Genomic DNA, 21218 nt, shown 5'->3' on the forward strand with positions numbered 1-21218 from the left:
AAGCCCCATGTAACTGACTCTTCGGAGCCTCCCAGGCTGGAATGGGTTATTTTAAAGGCAACAAATGGCAGAGTTTAAGTAATTCATAATGCAGATAAAAGAAAGCAAAGGCAATAGGAAAAACTGTACCAACCAATGATAAGAACCATGGAACTAATGGGTGAACCATAACTATTCAGTCACTGAGGTGCTTTTGAATGCTGCATGCCCCCTCTTTGTTTACTCTCACTGCAAGTTCTTTGGGCAGGGACTTGTCTTCCTCCTGTGGTTTGGCATCCTAAGCATGCAGAGCATGAGGCTCCATGGGGAGCCGCATTCCCAGCACCACAGATTTCCAGCATACAGAGATGTTTATACATCTGCCTGAACTGAATGTGTGTCAAGTCAATATTATTGTTTGTATTACAGTAATACGCAGATGCCTTACTCTGGATTAATGTCCTATTCTGCCAGATGCTATCGAACTCAAAGAGAGATGGACAGTCCCTGTAGCAGCAAAGAGCTTACAATCAGGGTGTTCCTCACTTTTACAAGCACTAGTTTCACTCTTTTTTAATAGAAAAAAATAAAGTGACTGGCTAACCGTTGCCCTGAGGAATTTTCACTGGGAGCCGCATGTCTAATGTACACCAAGAGGTGCTATAATTTTGAATGTTTTGGGGGTAAATTAAGTGCAAAGGGACTCAAACATGCCATCCCCATCGTTGTGAGAAGGGGTGAGCTCACGGTCCAAAGAGCTTGTGCCGTGTTTGCCAACCTGCAAGGAAGTAAAAACCACACGACAAATATCAAATGGGAACACAAAATGAGGGTGTGATTGCAAAGGCAGGCAATAAAAGCTCCTTCACATATCAATCAAAGGAGAGGAACATAAGGTTTTTGAAGCACCCTTCCTGTCAGGGTTAATGGCGAGACAGTCGGGAATCCTGTGGTGGCCTATTGCCCTGTAATTATTATGGTGGCTGCACGCACAAGACAGCTTATATAGGGTGTGTGGTGTGTGTGAGTGTGTGGGGAGGATGGCTTGCGGAACGAGGAGGCTAAAACACACATAATCATGGACTATTTAATGGCAATGTTTTGAAGCTATAGTAATCAACTCATTATATGAGTTTCCTCAGGAAACAGAGTGTAAGGCGCTATTTCTTGTTCCATATCCTGTGCAGTAAAATTTCCAGTTCCAGGATGACTCTCTATACCTGTTCTTTCAGCAAGAGGGCCACCCTCTCGAAGAGTTGATTCCCATCAATGGAGGTCAGGGCGATGTATAAGAAGAGGCCATAGAGGACTGGCTTCGGGATCCACTGCAGTGGGAAGGGCAGGAGGAAGAGTGAGAGACCCACCAAGAAGTTGGCCACCAGTGTAGTCAGTCGTGTCTCCTTCACGCTCACTATCCTGCAGGTGGGAGAAGACACACAGTGACACGGAAGCAAAGACTGAGAAGGATAACAACGGATCAACCCCCATGCTTACCATTGGGGCTCACGCACACTGGGAGCCTGTTATGGGACATGTGTCATTCCAATTCAACAATCAAGTATCTCCAGCCAAACGCTAATATTTTCAGAAGACAGAAACCCTCTTGGACTCAGTCCAGGCAGTTAGCCCACCACTCAAACAGAGCAGCTGGATAAGTGCCAAGGCCCAGGACCAAGTTTGTTTATTTAAATTTTCTGTCTCTACTCTTGTTTTCTCCCAAGCTCCATGGATCCTATCTGAGCTTAAACTAAACTAATTTAGTTATCTGCAGTTTGCTAAGCAGAATCACTTTAGAACATTCTAGAGCCCCCTTTCTGCACGTTAAGCCTTCCCAGCACTACCTGATTTCAGACTGCATTGATGTGTGCATGTATGTTATACATATACAAGCCCCCCTCCCCAAAAGGGGGTCAGAGAGCTGCTTCTGTGGAAACTAACTAGTGATCCACTTGAAAACACATTCTCTTGACTAAGTCATCAGCATTTTTGATAAACACAAGAATCCCCTTGTTTATACACCAGGGAAAATGTCCAGAGAATTATGTAGGGAATTAGGAACTTAATCCTATGGTGGAGTATGGGAGTTGCTCTGCAAATTTCTCATTAACCCATGCTAAAAACCTACTTACTTAATGCAAATTTCCAGAATTTGACAGATTTTTAGACTGACAGACCTGTCACTGGAAATATATCGACAGGAAGTAAGAAAAGACAAAGTAACTTTAAAACACACTGTACAACACACAGTCTAGAAACATTCCCGAATGTGAAAGAGTGCCCCATGCAGTAATCCGGAAAATAAGATAAGAAAAATGGACATTGCTACCCTACATGTGAGCAATTGTTGCCATTGTCCTATGTGCCTACCAAAAACAGCGAAAAGGGGAAAACTCCTCTCCCAGGATTATCAAAAGAAAAATGGACAGTTTACCTGTATTTTTGTTTCCTTATAAGGAAATGTAAGCACTAATGCTGAGGTTAACTGCTGGCAAAGGCCTGCCTATATATCAGCATAGAGACAACTGGACTGAAGATTGTTTAGGTGCCTGTGAGTGGGGGAGCCCACACCTAGTGGTAAACGGCCACGCCTCATGGTTAGGAGGGAGGGAAACCCGGGTTCTCCCACTCCACCAAGTTCCAACCAAGGTGCTCACTTGGGTAGCATATGAAAAGCGTCAGGTACTCTCCTCTGGGTCTCTTCCAACAACTCTGTCCCCCTTCTGGATGTGTTGTGGCTTGCTTGTGGTTATCCAATAATAATAAAAATAAAATAATAATTGGAGATATACCCATCTCCTAGAACTGGAAGGGACCTTGAAAGGTCATTGAGTCCAGCCCCCTGCCTTCACTAGCAGGACCAAATACTGATTTTTGCCCCAGATCCCTAAGTGGCCCCCTCAAGGATTGAACTCACAACGCTGGGTTTAGCAGGCCAATGCTCAAACCACTGAGCTATCCCTCCCCCACTTCTCACCTGGTCTATGGGCATCTGCAGGATGAGATGTCCCGGCTTTGTGCAGCTGCCCTCCTCCTGGGGAGGCCCTTTGTTGCAATGAGCGCAGCTCCTGTCTCTCTGCCTGCCACCCACTTGTGCTGAAGTGACTACTCCCTTTCAAATCCCTCCTCCAGCTAGAGCATACCCAGCAGGCCTGCCAGGGTGGGGCTCCTTGGGCCCAGAATTGTTCCTGTGCCCGCCTCTCTCCATTGTGGGGTTTATCCACCCCATCACTGCCATCCTGTGGTGACATTATCTGGATGTCATCATCATCATCATTCATGCCCGTCACCCCAACCGGGGTATGGATGTAGAACCTTGTATTCCAGATGAACGGCAACCAAGCTTCCGGTAAAGCATTTTAAAGTCACAGGAATAGAGAGTCAAAGAAACACATTTTTCTGTTTTATACACACACATTTCTGGGGCTTTTCAATTCCTTTTGGCCTATTGGAGATTTCCAGCCCTGTGGGGTGGATCCTTTCCGCACTGAATTCTTTTTAACAAGATATATTGTATAGACGTTCCCTTCCGGTAGGAGAGACTGAATTTCAAACCTCCTATTTTATATAATAAATGCAAGAACGCAGCATTTAAGGTTGTGGTGAGATCCAGACTTAAATTCCCAGAAGTGAAGGCTTCTCAGGTAACGTAACCTTCCATGCCAATAAATATAAACTTTAACCTGTTACTCTTTAACAAGGAAAAAATAATAGAAAATATTATACTTTAATAACATGGCAGAATTAAGATAGATCAGTTAGTTACAAGATCTAAAGAATAAAGCCCCATCTATTAAAAGGGGGGGAATGCAAAGTCTTTTGAAGGCCATGTTTAAGCTCCATGGATGAGTGAGAGAACAGATCCAGGATCAAGCCTAAAAATGACAGAAGGAATTACCCTCCATCTCCCAACTGCATTTGCACAGCAGAAATTTGAATCTGCTACCAATGGTCAAGACCCTCTTGCAAAACCTAGAACCACTGGCCAGATCCTCATGCAAAAATCCAGATTCCAAAGGGACAAGTTCTTCCCATTTTGCTATTTATAGACTATTACCCCAAATTCTGTAAGGACCTTTAGAAGAATTGGGATGGCCAGCAGTCAGTGAGGTGGATGGAATTCATTCCCCACTGGTCTGCATCCAGGCCTGGCTTGTCGTGGAACAAAGATCCTTGAGATGATGGACTCAGGAAAGCTGGAAGCATAATTGATTCTTTGATGGCTAGAATTAGATGGTTTGTGTCCCAGCATCAGTGACCATTCAGGAGCTTCTAGGACCAGTAACATTCTATTCTAGCCTCTCAGATAACCCTCTGTTAATAGTGAAACATGAGGGATGGAATACATTAGTTAATTTGGCCTGTCCTGGAAAATAATGAATGTGCCTATGAAAAGTGCCCCAGGCTCTCTTCAGCAGACAATATACAGTAGGAATTTATGTTTTGATGCAAACAGGTCAATTACTGGGCAGCCTCACTGTTCACAAATTTAATCGGAATATTTGTTATTTTGAGCATTCACAAAGCACACTAGGTGCCTTATAAGCCAAGTAAAAGAGAGCTTGCAACCTGACCTGGACATGGCAGAGCCAGAGAGGGCATTCCAAAAGGAGACCAGGTCAGAGAGGGAGGTAGGGCCTGCGTGAATTAGAAAAGCGAGGGTAAGAGGTTTGGACTTTATGTGCAGAACGATTAGATGATTATTTTCAGAGCCAAGAGAGATAATTCTACCCATCAAAACAACTTGAAAGTCTAGCAGGGTAAATACAGGCTCCTGGTCCCCTCTCTTGATGGGTTAGGAACAACGGCACTGATGGGTTTTGCTGGCGATATTAGTGCTGTTAGGTACATGGGAAATGGTCTTGATGTGAGAAGTGCTGTGAATCTGCTTCCAGCTCTAGGACACTATTTATAGGCAGCGCTCTTAGCACCACTTATAGCAAAGTTTACCTGCCCAGTTGTCAGTTGCTTGCAACCTTGCCAGATTTCACCCATGTGGGCTGACATTTCCCATGCCGGGCATCTTCCCTCACTTGCTGGAAGATTCTCTGCACCTTGAAGTCTTTAAACCATGATTCAAGGACTTCAATGGCTCAGACACAGGTTTGTTACAGGAGTGGGTGGGTGAGATTCTGTGGCCTGCGCTGTGCAGGAGGTCAGACTAGATGTTCATAATGGTCCCTTCTGACCTTAAAGTCTATGATTCTATGAAGTTGAATTATTCTGAAAAGTTTCTGGAAGAAAGATTCGGCTGTTTCCTAGAACAAGATTAGGGAAAATATGTTGTACCCATGTTAAAAAAAATTGTTACAATGTTTGGTTGAGAAGCTCTAGCACTTCCATGCTTTGTAGCAAGGGCTTGAAATCTGGCCAGGTGAGGGGGGACAAGAGGGAATGTGTCCATTGCTGGCAAAATCTAACCAAATTTGTCCATTTTATATAAAAAGCTCTTCAAAAAATCAGTCTAAAAAGTCTCTGCAGAGCCTGTGTGGAGTCTGGCAGCTAAGACTATGGCCCTAGAAGGCTTGTCATCAGCTGAGGAAATACAGGGAACTGGGGGAGACTCCAGAATATAATCCTAGCTCCTCTTCAAAGAATCCTTAAACCCAGGCTAGATCACTGGGCTCCTTGCTATATGAGGCGTAGCACCTTGAATTAATTTAGCTACACGATCAGACTCCAAGGTTGGCCTGGATTAAACTCTGATGCAGATTTCTCCGCAGACAAGGAGGAGGAAATTTTTTGCCCACTTCAGAGAAGGTTCTTGATTCTTGTGTTTACTTGTATCCATCGTGTTCTGAGGCTGTAGCTTGGTTTCTTTCAGAGAGCAAGAGGTGGGACCTTTCAGTACCCAGAGGTGAATGATCCTTTTTTGATTTTCTACTTAAGCTTTGTTTCAGCTTCCCTCTCGCAACAAGGCAGTTGAGGAGGAGGAAGACAACAATACATAGAGCATCTTGTTTATAGTTTACAGCTTTGTGAGGAACAAGAGATCTGGAATCTCCACAGGAGCTGTAGAAGGCAGAAAATACTCCCATTCCCCAGCATCCAGTTCAAAGTTGTCATTTATATATCTAAGCACCTCAGGGCAGAATGAATATGAAGGAAAAGATTCTTAGTGTAGCTTATGGCCATGTGCACCTACTCGCCTCAGTCCTGTCAAAGTTTTCCCAAGAGGGCCTAATGGCAGAGGGGTGGCCTCAGGAAAGCTATCTGTGTAACAGAAGTCTCTCAGCTTCCTGAGGTACAATGGAAGATGCTGCAGTGAGCTTTGAAACAGATCCACACTGAAACTGTTTTCTACCCTTTGCACTATTGACCTCGCAGGTTTCAGACACAGGGGAGTCGCACTGGATATTTTTCTAATGAGACAAGCAGGCAGTGTCTGGCCAAACTACTGTCTCACTGCTCAGCAGGGCTTCAGCAGAAAGCTTAGAAATACTAAGATCTCCGAGGAGACAGAGTTCAACAAAAAATTTTTTCCTCATGGATTCCCAGATGAACCAAAAAAAGTAGGGAAAAAAAAGTACCGAGACATGGAAAACCTGGCTTCCCAACAGCGTACCTTGAGGCTAGCACCGAAAGAAAGTGCCCTGTCAGAGCAGTGCAATTGCCAGCTACTCCAAAGATGCAGAATAGTGGTGGTGTTTACCACAAGGTTTGATTGCTGGTCCTGGGACCAATAAATGACCCCAAAACAATCTTTCTTCATCCCAGCTGTCTCTGTATTGATGTGGGCAGACCATTCCTAGCACCCGCTGTCTGGACCGGTGGAGACTGACAGGAAAGGTTGTTCTGAATGATGTGAATTAATCATTTGTAGTGTTTAAAGAACCCCGGAAAACCCTTCAGGATCCCCAGATCTCTTTCCTTCTATGGATTTGTCCCCAAAACTTACGTCTCATAGATGTGCCCGTTTTCAACCCTCTCTTCCACGTAGGCCAGTGCTCGGACATGCATTGGGGAATGAGGGAACGCAGCATGTATCCATGGCAATCCGAAGACAGACAGTCCCGTGTTAATCAGAGCTACAAGGAGGAGGTCCCAGTGATAAGCTGTTCCTTTCACTAACCTGAAATAAACTCTAGTTAATAAAGTTTTTATGTGCACTCAACCATGTAGTAACAATGCTGCCCTTGCTATGACTGAGCTAGTGTGTTCATCGATGGACACTGATTGTGCATCTCAATGCACAGAATTTTACAGACCTCCTCTTTTATAGAGGACAGTACATGAATTTGAAAGGTAATGAAAACGTGATTGCTGCCGGGGGAGAGCAATCAGTTTGAAAGAACAACAGAAAAGAGAAACATTTCCCATTATAAGAATGGTCTAGTCCTCAATTTCTTCAGCATTTATTACTGTCATATTAAACAGGATACTTCAACTCATTCAAAATTAATATTACCATCAGATGTACTACTGTTCTAGCTGGAGCACTAGCAACAGCCATAGCAAGGGCTGCCAAAGCATTTTTCATTTTAAACTCTGGTTTTTAGTTGCTCATAAAATTTCATCCATTAAGCTGAAATTTTCCAGGCCTTGTTTTTGATGCATTGCATGTGTGTGCCTGGTAAGTTAGCGACATGCTTAAACATTTATTAAAAGGTCCGTAGGGGGCCCATTCTGAGGAAAGACATCTTTAATCAGCAGCATCCACTGGGGTTATGTGCCTGCTTCCCCTCTAGGCAAGCTTTGAGCAGGCACGTTCTCAGCTCACGTCCTGTTCTTCCACATTGCCAAAGCAGCACCTGAACAGCGGAGGCTTCCTTTATTGTTTTTTCCCCCCCCATCTGCCCTTTTTGGATTTTCCCATTAGCTTATACAAAAAGGTATTTCATTGCTTATGCCATTGTGGGCTTTTTTCCAAAGCCTAGATCCATCTGGCTACTCTCTCTATCCTTGTTTCAGTCCCAACTTGGGATGTTGCCCTTAGGTTTTTTGATAAGTTTTTAAAGTATTCAGTTGACAGCAAGTAGACCACGGCCTGGGACCTGATTCAAGATATGTATAGCACGTACTCAATTTGAATAACGGGCAACATCCGCTAAGTTATGCTGAAACTCAATGTACAGAAACACAGATGTAAGAGACCGTGAAGATTTATTAAGCTGCCTGTACATTGCCCAGTCAACCCATCATTTTTCTCTTCACCAATCACAGAATCATAGAAACGCAGGGCTGGAAGGAACCTTGAGAGGTCATCTAGTCCACCCCCGCATCATCAATATCTTCATTAATGATCTGGATGATGGGATGGATTGCACCCTCAGCAAGTTCGCGGATGACACTAAGCTGGGGGGAGAGGTGGATACCCTGGAGGGTAGGGATAGGTTCCAGAGTGACCTAGACAAATTGGAGGATTGGGCCAAAAGAAATCTGATAAGGTTCAACAAGGACAAGTGCAGAGTCCTGCACTTAGGCCTGAAGAATCCCATGCACTGCTACAGGCTGGGGACTGACTGACTAAGTGGCAGTTCTGCAGAAAAGGACCTGGGGATTACAGTGGATGAGAAGCTGGATGAGAGTCAACAGTGTGCCCTTGTTGCCAAGGCGGCCAATGGCATATTGGGCTGTATTAGCAGGAGCATTGTCAGCAGATCAAGGGAAGTGATTATTCCCCTCTATTCGGCACTGGTGAGGACACATCTGGAGTACTGCGTCCAGTTTTGGGCTCCTCACTACAGAAAGGATGGTGACAAATTGGAGAGAGTCCAACGGAGGGCAATGAAAATGATTAGGGGGTTGGGACACATGACTTATGAGGAGAGGCTGAGGGAACTGGGCTTATTTAGTCTGCAGAAGAGAAGAGTGAGGGGAGATTTGATAGTAGCCTTCAGCTACCTGAAGGGGGGTTCCAAAGAGGATGGAGCTCGGCTGTTCTCAGTGGTGGCAGATGACAGAACAAGGAGCAATGGTCTCAAGTTGCAGTGGGGGAGGTCTAGGTTCGATATTAGGAAATACTATTTCACTAGGAGGGTGGTGAAGCACTGGAATGGGTTACTCAGGGAGGTGGTGGAATCTCCATCGTTGGAGGTTTTTAAGGTCAGGCTTGACAAAGCCCTGGCTGGGATGATTTAGTTGGGGTTGATCCTGCTTTGAGCAGGGGTTGGACTAGATGATCTCCTGAGGTCTCCTCCAACCCTAATCTTCTGTGATTCTATGCTGAGGCAGGACCAGCTAGATCTAGATTTTAATTGGTAATGCTTTACTCAATCCAGTTTTGAAGAGTTTTGTAACTGAGCAATTCAACCTACTTTCAGTTGAGCAGCATCTTTTGCCTTTCTATACCACAACTGAAAGGCTCCATTCCATTTGGAAAAAAAAAAAAAAAAGACACTGATGTGGGAGTTAGCAGTTTGGCTGTGATATCTAAGGAAGAACTCATTTACATACCCTTTAACTATAACCCTACTCAATATCAAAAGTCACCACATCACATGTGCTTCTAATGTCACATAGGCAGAAAATGACTCATGAAATTCAATCAAGAAAATGGCAAAATGACCCATTTACAACTTACATTTATGCCAATCACTATTTAATTAAAGAGCTGCATCAATGAGGATAGAGGATAATTTTCAAATGGCACAGAGAAGAAATCCCAGAACAGGCATAACCCAATTGTTTTGAGCCTGTCCATTTCTCTCTGCTTTCCTGTGCTAATGGTCCTTTATCAAATAAAGTGTGAGAAACAGAAAAAACACTAAAAAAAATTGTTATGCAAGAAAGAAAAACCCTCCCATGTATTACATTAGCAAAAGAAATCCACTGAGAAAATGGTAGTTCCGGCGGGGAGGAGGGGGAATCCTATAAATTCACCCTTGATGCCATAGCTGATTGTAGTTGGTAGAAACATCAAAGGGAATATTTGAAGACTGTAGCTTCTTGTTCCCAAGCCTGTGCATAAATCAGAGCTTTTAGATAAAAGTGATACTAGATTACACACACTGTCCTACTTTAAGCCTGACCTCCTTTGCTTCCATATTCTGAATTATATAGCGGCAAGCCAGCATAGTTCCAAACGCTCCTTTTTCAGTTTAAAAATTCTTTTAAATTAGCATAGCTGCAATACATGATGCGGGAGATCTTTTTGGTTGATCCGCTCTTAGTTTAAAGAGAAATATTCACTGCATTCCAAACATCAAGAAACCACAAGCCTGACCACATATCAAAATGGGAGGTGCACCCATTGACTTCAGAATAAAGGAGATCATAAAATGTAAAATCCATAAAGTAAGAATGGCAAAGCTGCAGGGTGAGGTAACCAATCTTCAGAAGCTTTGCTCACTGCTCCAATGCAACGCTGGTTCTTTGTCTTTGTCAAAAGTCATAAGAGACTGCTTCTGAAGATTCTTTCCAAAAACTGAAATGCTTCCTGACAATTCGTTTTCTTAACAGAGGCTTGAAATAACCTTCTTTGTTCCAACAAACCAAATTTGAGAGGGTCTGACTCTATCTGGTCTCTCTAGACTAGTGGTTCTCAAAAACTTATTTGATTGCGTCTTGTTCATGTCTGTAGTAGTTTTCGCTCCCCGTCCCCTGACCATACAAGTACATATACTGATTAAAAAAAAAAACCCAAAAAACAACCAACCAACATTCAACTCTCACTAAATATTAAAAACAGTAAGGCATCATTGATTCAAACAGAGCCATTTAAGCATATAGTGTATCACTTTCCGGCCACTCAGCTCAGAAGGCTGCGCTGCCACCAGCAGCAGCAGAGAAGTAAGGGTGGCAGTACCGTATCATTTCACCATTACTTCTGCACTGCTGCTGGCGGCAGCGCTGCCTTCAGAGCTGGGTGCCCAGCCAGAAGCCACTGCTCCCTTCTGACACCCTCCCAGAATACAGTCCATGCCCCCCAGTTTGAGAACCTCTGCTTTAGACATTGGTGTTTTTGGAAGTTCCGAGGTAGGTTGAGTACTTGTTGGCCCAACAAACAAAATGGGTGGTAGCCACACATCTTGCACCGTGTAATCCCCAAATATACATTTCTAGGAATAATGCCAGAGTACACTTGGCACTATGGGTATGTTTACACTGCAGTTGGAAGGTGGGACTGCAGCACATGTGGAAATACCTGAGCTAGCTTTGATTTATTTCTAGAGCAAAGCTAGTTCGAGTAACAATAGTAGTATAGCCAAGAAGGCTAACAGCATTTTGGACTGTGTAAGTAGGAACATTGACAGCAGATCAAGGGATGTGATCATTCCCCTCTATTCAACATAGGTGAGGCCACATCTAGAGTACTGTGTCCAGTTTTGGGCCTCACATTACAAGACAGATGTGGAAAAATTGGAGAGAGTCCAGCGGAGGGCAACAAAAATAATTAGGGGGCTGGAGCACATGACTTATGAGGAGAGGCTGAGAGAACTGGGATTATTTAGTCTGCAGAAGAGAAGAATGGGGGGGGGGTTTGATAGCTGCTTTCAATTACCTGAAAGGTGGTTCCAAAGAAGATGGATCTAGACTGTTCTCAGTGGTACCAGATGACAGAACAAGGAGTAATGGTCTCAAGTTGCAGTGGGGGAGGTTTAGGTTGGATATTAGGAAAAACTTTTTCACTAGGAGGGTGGTAAAGCACTGGAATGGTTCCCCAGGGAGGTGGTGGAATCTCCTCCCTTAGAGGTTTTTAAGGTCAGGCTTGACAAAGCCCTGGCTGGGATGATTTTGTTGGGAATTGGTCCTGCTTTGAGCAGGGGGTTGGACTAGATACCTCCTGAGGTTCCTTCCAACCCTGATATTCTATGATTCAAAATAGCGCAGGCTGTCAGCTGCTCAAGCCCATACCCAGGGTCCTTGACGGGCAGGGTAGCCTGTGATGCTGTAGCTTCACTACTATTATTATTTGAGCTAACTTTGATCAAAACTAGCGCGAGTACGACTTTGTGTGCTGCAATCACATGTCCTGATTGCATGAAATCTGGTCTCACTTGTGAAATCTGGACTCCGGCCACCCAGCTCTGAAGGCAGAATGGACAGCGGCAGCTGCTGGCTGGGTGCCCAGCTTTGAAGGCAGCACCTCTTCCAGCAGCAGTGAAAAAGTAAGGGTGGCAATGCCACGAGCCCCTAATTGGCTTGAGACCTCCTTTTGGGGCAGAGCCCCCAGCTTGAGAAATGCTGCAGAGAAATCACAGTTTTTGTGGGTTGGTCACAGCATAAAACAGCAAATTTCATGGATGCGTTAACAGGTGCAAAATTTGCTATTTATGCCATGACCAACCTGCAAAAAAGTGTGTGACTTCTCCAGGATTTAAGCAGACCCCTACCTATGAAATCACTCCCAAAAGAATGCATGGCTGCAGGCAGTCTTCCTGGGACTGGCATAAAATACCATTCCAGGTATGAAGAATTTGGAGACTTCCACATGCAAATATATAAGGGGTACACAAACAGAGCTAGCAAGGTTGTGTAATTCAGTCCCAGTCCATCTTTACTCAGAACACTGTAATATAGTACTGAAGTGAAATTATCTCAGGGCTTCTCTACATGAACAATTAGACTGCTGCAAGCAGGAGTGTGAATCCACGGGGCGCTCTCCATATGTACCCTGCTGACATGCGTTAACAGTTCATTAACGCTCTTTGAGCTAGTCCCATTTCAAAAGAGGACAAGGTCAAAGAAGTCTATTCAGCTGTTAAGCATTAGCAGGGTGCACAAGGATAGTTCCAGGCTAGGGCTGGGTAGATTCACTGCCCCGGTCTCATTGTTCACATAGAGGATCCCTAAGAAGAACTACTCTGGTTTAGAAAGAAAGGGATTAACAATTTTACCTGTTCTCTGGAGCATTTGTGAGTGATGCCACTATATTCTGCTCTATGAAGAAAAGCATCGACAGAAGGAACCCCAGGCCCATAGCACTCATTACAGAGCCAATTGAGAGAGACTGGATTGGGGCCAGCACGAATAAGCTCTCAGATGGGTTGTAGTTAAATTTGGACACTGTAAACACACAGGAAAAAAAAAAGTGTTAAAGAGGCATCGTACTGTTTTCCAACTACCTGCATGAAGCAAACTTATGTTCTAGCCCAACCAACCACAAGTTACTGGCTTTGATACAGGTTCCACTGGTTCTCTGGCTTGCATTATGCAGGAGGTCAGGCAAGAGGATCATAATGGCCCCTTCTTGCACTGAAGTCTATAAATCTACTGTTTTTTTAAAATATATTTATCACTCTAGCCCTGACTGATAATGGCTAGTCATGCTGCAATTTTTATTTTATAAGGAGATGAAAATTTTAATTGAGGACAATGCAAATTAAAAAAAAGAAACATTCTTATCATAGACATAGGATTTTACAGCACGTTTCTGGATCTGAAATAATTACAAATAATTTGGCATCTTCATTGTACAGTCTTACTTCATAGTTAATCTGCTAGTATAGGCATTTTAAAATACTCTCAACACCAAATGAGCTGCACAATGGGTTTTAGCATAATACAGGGCTGGCTTCAGCTGGTGACAAGAAATCCATCGTCACTAAGGGAAAGATCACACGCTACAATTCACCACTTCTCAATCCAGTTGGATGGAGAGAGAGTCACACCAAAAGTGCCACTTCTTATTTACTTCCATACACTTCCTCACATCGTTAACTCACGTCATCACAGGTCAATGCAATTCCTGTCCCTAGTCTCTCTTCCTGAAGTGGAAAAGCTGATCCGTTTGTCCAATGAATGGTGTATCATTGTTAGACTTCCTTGTGTATCTTAGAATCACCCAGATGCTTTGGACCATTACACTTTTAATTAGGAAAATATAAAGAGGAGACTAAAAGAACAGGCCGAGATCATCAACACCACATCTGTACAGCTGGTGACAACCCTTCCTGCCTACTAATTGCCCTGCCCTTCTGTCCTTTATGAGAATAATAGGATCAACTGTTTCTAACAACAGATGCACATTTTAATGACATTCAAATGAAATGACAAATTTAAATAACGCACTGAGAAAAACTATATGCAATACTGTTTGATTCGGCGTTTGCATAAATTAACTTTTATTGACAGAATTGGAGGCATGTTTATGCATGTGTGGGGCATGTATTTAAGAGACAATATACTGAAGAACTTTTGTATTTTTATGTTAATGTTCTTTGCAATTAACTTGTTTTCTTCTTCGATTCCATCTTAAGCGCCTTTCTCCCGGTAATTTGGAGGAGTAAACAAGTGGACTTACTTTCTATTTCCTTGAAGAAGTAAGAGCCTACGATGGAGAAGGTTAGAACGGATATGGGTAAGGCACAGTCGGACAGGATTTCGCGGACCCTTGCATGCAGATAGGGGCTGCAATTAAAAAAAAAAAAAAAAACTTTCCATTAGCATTCAACATACTCAGTTTTCCCACTATGACGGTAATGGAGTAATCATTCAAACCACGGGCAGTGGCAAGCTCTATACCGAATGATACTTCAGCCCAGTGGTGCTATTGTTAATTCTTCACTCCCAATATTATTTTAAAAAGTCCTTAATGACATAATGTACCTACCAGTTTTTTGAAAGCTAAAACAGTAGAATCTCCATTTATGGGAAATGGAGGCTCTGAAGTTTGGTGAAAATCACAGTGAAATCCAAAAGGGAACAAAATTGAAGATTCAGGCTTTGAAAAACGTGCACAGTCCTCCAGAGCTGACAGCTAGCTCTTATTTAATTTTTTTCCCCCGCAATGTGGCTTGTGTCTGCAATTTCCAGCTCCAGTATTTTTCCATTCTTTAACCATTCGATTGGGAGATTTGTCAAAGACTCCAAAAGGAGTTAAAGCACCCAATTCCCATGAACTCTCAGAGAGAGCTGGGTGCCCAGCTAACTGCCTTTTGTGCTTTTGGAGGAAAGTGAGATGAGGTACTTTCCAGGAAATTATCATTTACGATACGGGAGTATATTTCTAGAAAGTTACCCCTTTTCCAGATCATTTAAAAAACAGTGAAGTGGCAAAATTTGCCGACCATACACAATTGCTCAAGATAGTTAAATTCCAGAGTAGACTGTGAGGCGTTACAAAGGGATCTCACAAAACTGGGTGACTGGGCAACAAAATGGCAGCAGAAAGTCAATGCTGATAAAGGCAAAGTACTGCACATTGGAAAATAATCCCTACAGAATGATGGGCTCTAAGTTAGCTGTTACCACTCAAGAAAGATCTTGGAGTCACTGTGGATAGTTCTCTGAAAACATCCACTCAATGTGCAGTGACAGCCAAAAAGCTAACAGAATGTTAGGAGACATTAGGAAAAGGATAGATAATAAGTCAGAAATTATTATAATGCCACTATATAAATCCATGGTACATCCACACCTTGAATGCTGTGTAGTTTTGGTCACCCCATCTCAAACAAGATATATTAGAACTGGAAAAGGTACAGAGAAGACCAACAAAAATGATTAGGGGGATGGATCAGCTTCTGTATGAGGAGTGAGTCTTGGAAAAATGACGACTGGAGGCAATATTATACTGGTCTATAAAATCATGAGTGGTGTGGAGAAAGTGAATAGGAAGTGTTATTTAACCCTTCCCATAACACAAGAACCAGGGTCACCCAATGAAGTTAATAGGCAAGAGGTTTCAAACAAACAAAAGGAAGTACCGCTTCACACAAGACACAGTCGGCCTGTGGAACTTGTTGCCAGAGGATGTTGTGAAGGCCAAAACACAATGGGTTTTAAAAAAATCAATTAGATACGTTCATGGAGGATAGGTCTGTCAATGACAATTAGCAAGGATGGTCAGGGACACAACCCCGTGCTCTGGGTGTCCCTAGCCTGACTGCCAGAAGCTGGGAGTGGACAACAGTGGACAATGACTCAGTGATTACCTGTTCTGTTCATTGCCTCTGCAGCACCTGGCATTGGCCACCAATGGAAGACAGGATACTGGGCTAGATGGACCACTGGTCTGACTCAGAGTGGCCATTCTTATGAGATTAACTGGGTTTTAGCCACGCACTCTCCAAGAGAGTCAAAGGAAGTTTATATGACTGTCACAACACTTTCAAAATCTACTAATGTCTTAAAATGCCCAGCCAGACACGGAAGCATGTCTTCCACTGATTAAACAAGATTTACTTAGCGTTTGCCTATTCACTGAGCCAAGCAACGGCGTTCGTAGTGGCCAAGTGGAGCTCTCGGAGCCCACCGCTGAAGTTGGTTAGCAGGCAACTCCTCAACAACTTGTATCACTGTTTGATCTGCGCCGCAGCTGCAGGCGACTGGGATTTCCCAGACTGCCAGCCAAATTAAGGCCTGTTCTTGTTCCCACTGAAGTCAATGGCAAAACTCCCACTAACTTCGCTAGGGGTATGTCTACACTACAATTAAAAAACCCCGGCTGGCCCATGCCAGCTAGCTTGGACTCGAGGGCTCAGGCGAAGGGGCTGTTTAATTGCAGTGAAGACGTTCGGGCTCACACTGGAGCCCAGTCTCTAGAACCCTGCAAGATGGGAGAGTCCCAGAGGTTGCGCTGCAGCCTGATGTTTACACCATTATTAAATGGTCCTTTAGCCCGAGCCCTGGAAGTCCAAGTCGGCTGGCCCGGACCAGCCACTGGTGTCTATTTGCAGTGTAGACATACCCTAGACTCAAGATTGGGATTTGAATCTGTAGAATGAACTCTAAGACTGAAGTAACTCACCTTTTCTTAAACTGATAAAGTGTATGACCAAGCCAAAGGGTTCCCAGCATCAACATGAGACTAAGGACAGCAGTTTCACGTCCATAATGCACGACCTCATTCATGCCCGTCTGATTCTCCAGCGACATAGACCTGCTCACTGATGAATTCATCAAGAAGGTGGTATTGATGCTGAGGCTTGGAATTACATCGGCACGTGTACTTTCCAAGTAACTGTCTCCTTGGTGCTCATGGTAGTAATATTTCTTAAAAACTGCACAAAACAACAAATAGGCAGTATTAACAACTTTCACAGTGTAGTCTCTATTTACCCGTAGTCACATAGGCGCCGACTCTGTGGGTACTCCAGGGCTGGAGCTCCCACGAGGAAAAAAAATAAATAATGATCAGCTCCTCTCCCTCCTGCCTGACACGGATCAGCTGTTCAGCAGCGTGCAGGAGGGACTGAGGGGAAGGGGAAGAGTGAGGGTGGGGTGCACTTGGGGGAGAAGACTGAACCGGGCAGGAAGAGGCAGAGCGAGGGTGGGGCTTGGGGAAAGTGGTGGAGTGGGGGCAGGGCCTGGGGTGGAGCAGGAGTTGAGCATCACCCGGAAAACACAGGAACTCGGCATCTGTGCATAGTCTAGTACTCTAATGGCACCATTCACACTACTGAAGGTAAGAGAAACTAGATCATTAGGAGTTTATAATTCAGTTGTGCACGAAACGTAGCTTGTTTTATAAATTTAAGAAAATAGTTAGGCCATTTGTAAGTCCCCCTCCACCCCGTTCATATTGTTACCTGGTTTTGCTCCATGCACTGAATCATGGCTTTATATGTAAAGAAGTAAACTGTGGCAATGTCTTGCTCTAGTATACTAAAAATATGCACTTGGCAATAACTGAAAACATCCAGGTAGAGTATACTCAGGAAAGTTACTATTATGAACATGCAGTAAGTACTTTCCTACACTCACTAGTGCAAAGATGTCCAAGTTCGGTTTTATAGGACAGACAAATTAACTGGGAGATAATACATTTGTAAACATGCTCCAAATCTGAATTTGCAAAATGCATTGAGATATTATGGTTTACCAGGCCTACTGTAACTAGCTTAAAAATTTACCTCAATAAATGACAAACGCAAACATGCCTGCTATAACTATCCAAGTTAAATACCCTATAATGCTTCATAAGGTCCATAAAATACATAGTGAGGTAATCTACATTAAAGAGACTGCAGCTAAATATTTATAGAACCAAGCAGCTGCTGTAAAGATGCTATTCCAGTCTATAATTAAAATCAGAATAGTATTAGAGGAATACTTCTGGAAGGTTTGGCACTGGATGGGTCTGACCATACTTGATGGAAGATGCCATGGTCTCAGATGATGTGATGTGCAAGAGTCTGCGAAACTCAATAAGAAAAGAGGCAGCCAGGAAAGGGTGTTCGGCGAAGAGGAAGATAAAGACAGCAACCAGCCAGGAGGAGAGGAGCAATGGAAAAGGAAGTCAATTAAGGGGAGAGGTACATGTCAGCCACTGTGGAGAAAGTCAGCCAGCAAAACTGGAATGGGACTTAGGAGACCTTGAAGTTGCGTGTCGACCTGGCTGAAATGTTTCCGTCAAAAAATTTTTTGGCGCTGAAAGTTTTTTTTTTTTTTTTTTAAACCATAAACATTTTGGCAGATACTTTTCGTTTTGGTCAAAAACTTTCCCGGGTTGATGAAAACCCAGAAAATGAAAAATTTGGGGCGATATTTTGGTTTCCAGAAACGGAACGTTTTTCCTGAAAATGTTTTTTAAAAAAAAACTTTTTTTTTCAGCTTTATGTTTCAGTTTTTCCACAAAAATGATAAAGTTTTTATAGGAAAAAAAATCCTGTGAAATAAAATTGGCATTTTTTTGACCAGCTCTAGTTCCATAGGAGCGTGGAGCTATTTTTAATTTCTGCTTGAGAGCCTACCCAGATGTTATCATCACCCTCTTTTAACTACACTGCCACGTTAATACTATCGCTATTACAACAGTGCTTTGGGGCACCAGACAAAGAACAGGACTCCACTGCGCTGGGCACTGCTGCACAAACAGGCAGTGAAAAGGTTTCCTGAAGAGTTGACAATCTAGGTTATAAAATGCAATAGGTGGACAAGGCAAAGGAGTGGATAAGGGATAACTGCAAAACAAGCAAATAGTTGTGCGATAACAGAGGTCTCAGTTCGCTACCCGGATGTGTATTTTTTAAATAAGTTTCATGACTCAGGCTACAACTAGCACATTAAAAAAAAATCAAATAATTTGCATAATTCATGTTCTATCTGTTAAATTTCTCAGATTTGACATTGAACATTTTGCTTTTGTTACTAGAATGATTTTCATTGTCAATTACACAATTCTGCAATGCAGCAAACATGGCAGGAGAATATTTATTACAATAAGTTTCTCTTGGACTATTATTACTTTTCTAGTGGCTTTAGGTTAATGCAGTGGTAGGCAACCTATGGCGTGGTGCCGAAGGCGGCACGCGAGCTGATTTTCAGTGACATTCACACTGCCCAGGTCCTGGCCACTGGTCCAGGGGGCTCTGCAATTTAATTTAATTTTAAATGAAGTTTCTTAAACATTTTAAAACCTTATTTACTTTACATACAACAATAGTTTAGTTATATATTAGAGAGCCTTATAGAAAGGGACCTTCTAAAAACATTCAAATGTATGACTGGCACGCGGAAGGAGTGAATGAATGAAGACTCGACACAGCACTTCTGAAAGGTTGCCAACCCTTGGGTTAATGCATACCTTATTTTTCTGAGGAACAACATTTTGGGCAAAAATTGTCTTGCTAGTTTCCTTTTAATAATAAAGGCCAACCCTTTGGATTGGATGATTCTGAAATTTTGAACCATCACTGGAGTTTTCTTAAAGTAGAGGTCTGAAATCTGATTGGATAATGTACAATCTAGCCATTATCTATCCTGGCAATGCCCAGTACAGCCAGAAGTCAATGCCAGTGATCTCTCATGCACATTGCACGACCATGACTTCAGAAACTCGGCAGGAAAGCTGTCACAAAGGTATTAAATAACACCTCGATTATAATACTTGGCATTTCAATAGCACATCTCCTCTGAGGAGCTCAGAATATTCTATTACATTAATTACACTTGCAACACCCCTGTAAAGTAGATATTGTCAGGCCCATTTTACAGATAGGTAAACTGAGGCACCGAGTACTGAAATGACTGGGCAGAAAGTCAGTGCTGGAGTTGTAAACAGAATCCAGAAGTTTTGACCTGCAATCTACTGCTCTGACCATTAAAGGACACTCCTAATAATAGCAATGGCAATAATTCAGGAGGATTAATAGCCATCTGGGGTTAAAGATCTCTAATAGCCTCAGTTATTCCCAACTGACTGTTAACCCGATGGAAATAAACGCTCTTTGCTTTGATGACTACTGACAAGGTTCAGATCCAAAAAGAAAAAAGAGAAAAAGGCCAAGAAATTGAAAATAATGCTGATATTTTAAGTCATCCTGTTGGTCTAGTCACCACAGATGTTCTGGGAACAGTAAGTGATTTCACATTCAGTACTACAGTAATACCTGAACACAACAGAGTAGGTTTAGAATTGAGCATAGATCTTAAAATAAATTTCAAGACTGTTTCTGATTTGTGTCACTTCACATTTTACTTAAATGTAGCAGTTAGATTATATGTATTCACTTTGGATTAAATGTTGGGGAAATGTAGCTGATTTTTCATTACTTATTGTAATGTGTGTTCTGATTGGAATGATTGGCAGTTGGATAGATCAGTCTGCCATGTAACAAGGATTTAGTGTTTAATATTCAGCTGCTGCATGCTAAGCAGTCTTTTCAGAGACACTACAGAACAGCCGAGTTCTCTTTTCTCTATTGAATTTCTGCAAACACTTTAAACTAGAACAGGAGTACTTGTGGCACAGAATGGAACACAGCATCCGAAGAAGTGGGCTGTAGCCCATGAAAGCTTATGCTGAAATAAATGTGTTAGTCTCTAAGGTGCCACAAGGACTCCTGTTCTTTTTGCGGATACAGACTAACATGGCTGCTACTCGGAAACTTTAAACTAGCAGGTTGTATACTTTAAACTGAACTGTCCTAGAAGGCAGTTTAATTTCTAGTTCCTTTGTTCCCTCTAGTTCACCTTTGTTGTTTGCTTCAGCTGTTACAGAACCATTTCCTGCAGAGTGCAAATGTCAAGATCAAACAGAAGCATAGCTCAGGTGGTTGGGCCATGAGTTGAAAACAACTGTCACTAGGATAGTAAGAAGAATGCATATGTTTGAATGACTATATGTGATAATACTTCTCCCTCATTTCCTGCATATTTAAGGATACCTTGCAAAGCATATATAAAAACAACATGGCTTAGCAAATTAAGGAACAAATGTCATTTTCCTTGGGAGCAGTGCGCCCCCAACACAATGCTTTTAAGGTAGCAGGAATGGCATAGCAGTGTAGTGTCTGGCCAGCTGATGTGTTATGCACGCAGAAAACTTCTGATCTCACCCTTCTGATCTCCCTAGCCACATGACTACTGGAGTAGTGTGTCCAGTTTTGGGTCCCACACTACAAGAAAGATGTGGA

General features: G+C 42.9%; 1 protein-coding gene across 9 annotated transcripts in view; it reads right to left on the reverse strand.

The window, feature by feature from the left end:
- SLC4A11 (solute carrier family 4 member 11) overlaps positions 1-21218 on the reverse strand; it is a 257410-nt gene that overhangs the window by 17975 nt on the left and 218217 nt on the right. For 7 of the 9 annotated variants that reach the window (XM_039540269.1, XM_039540263.1, XM_039540262.1 and 4 more), the window contains 5 exons: positions 16610-16862; positions 14162-14268; positions 12756-12924; positions 6875-7060; positions 1200-1395 (listed from right to left, as the gene is read on the reverse strand). In XM_039540269.1, the coding sequence (XP_039396203.1) occupies positions 1200-1395; positions 6875-7060; positions 12756-12924; positions 14162-14268; positions 16610-16862 (911 nt within the window). The remainder of the gene's footprint in view (positions 1-1199; positions 1396-6874; positions 7061-12755; positions 12925-14161; positions 14269-16609; positions 16863-21218) is intronic. The other 2 variants (XM_039540271.1, XM_039540264.1) reach the window with 1 other exon arrangement.

Source organism: Mauremys reevesii, linkage group 5 (genome assembly GCF_016161935.1).
Source record: "Mauremys reevesii isolate NIE-2019 linkage group 5, ASM1616193v1, whole genome shotgun sequence".
Classification (NCBI taxonomy): Eukaryota; Metazoa; Chordata; order Testudines; family Geoemydidae; genus Mauremys; species Mauremys reevesii.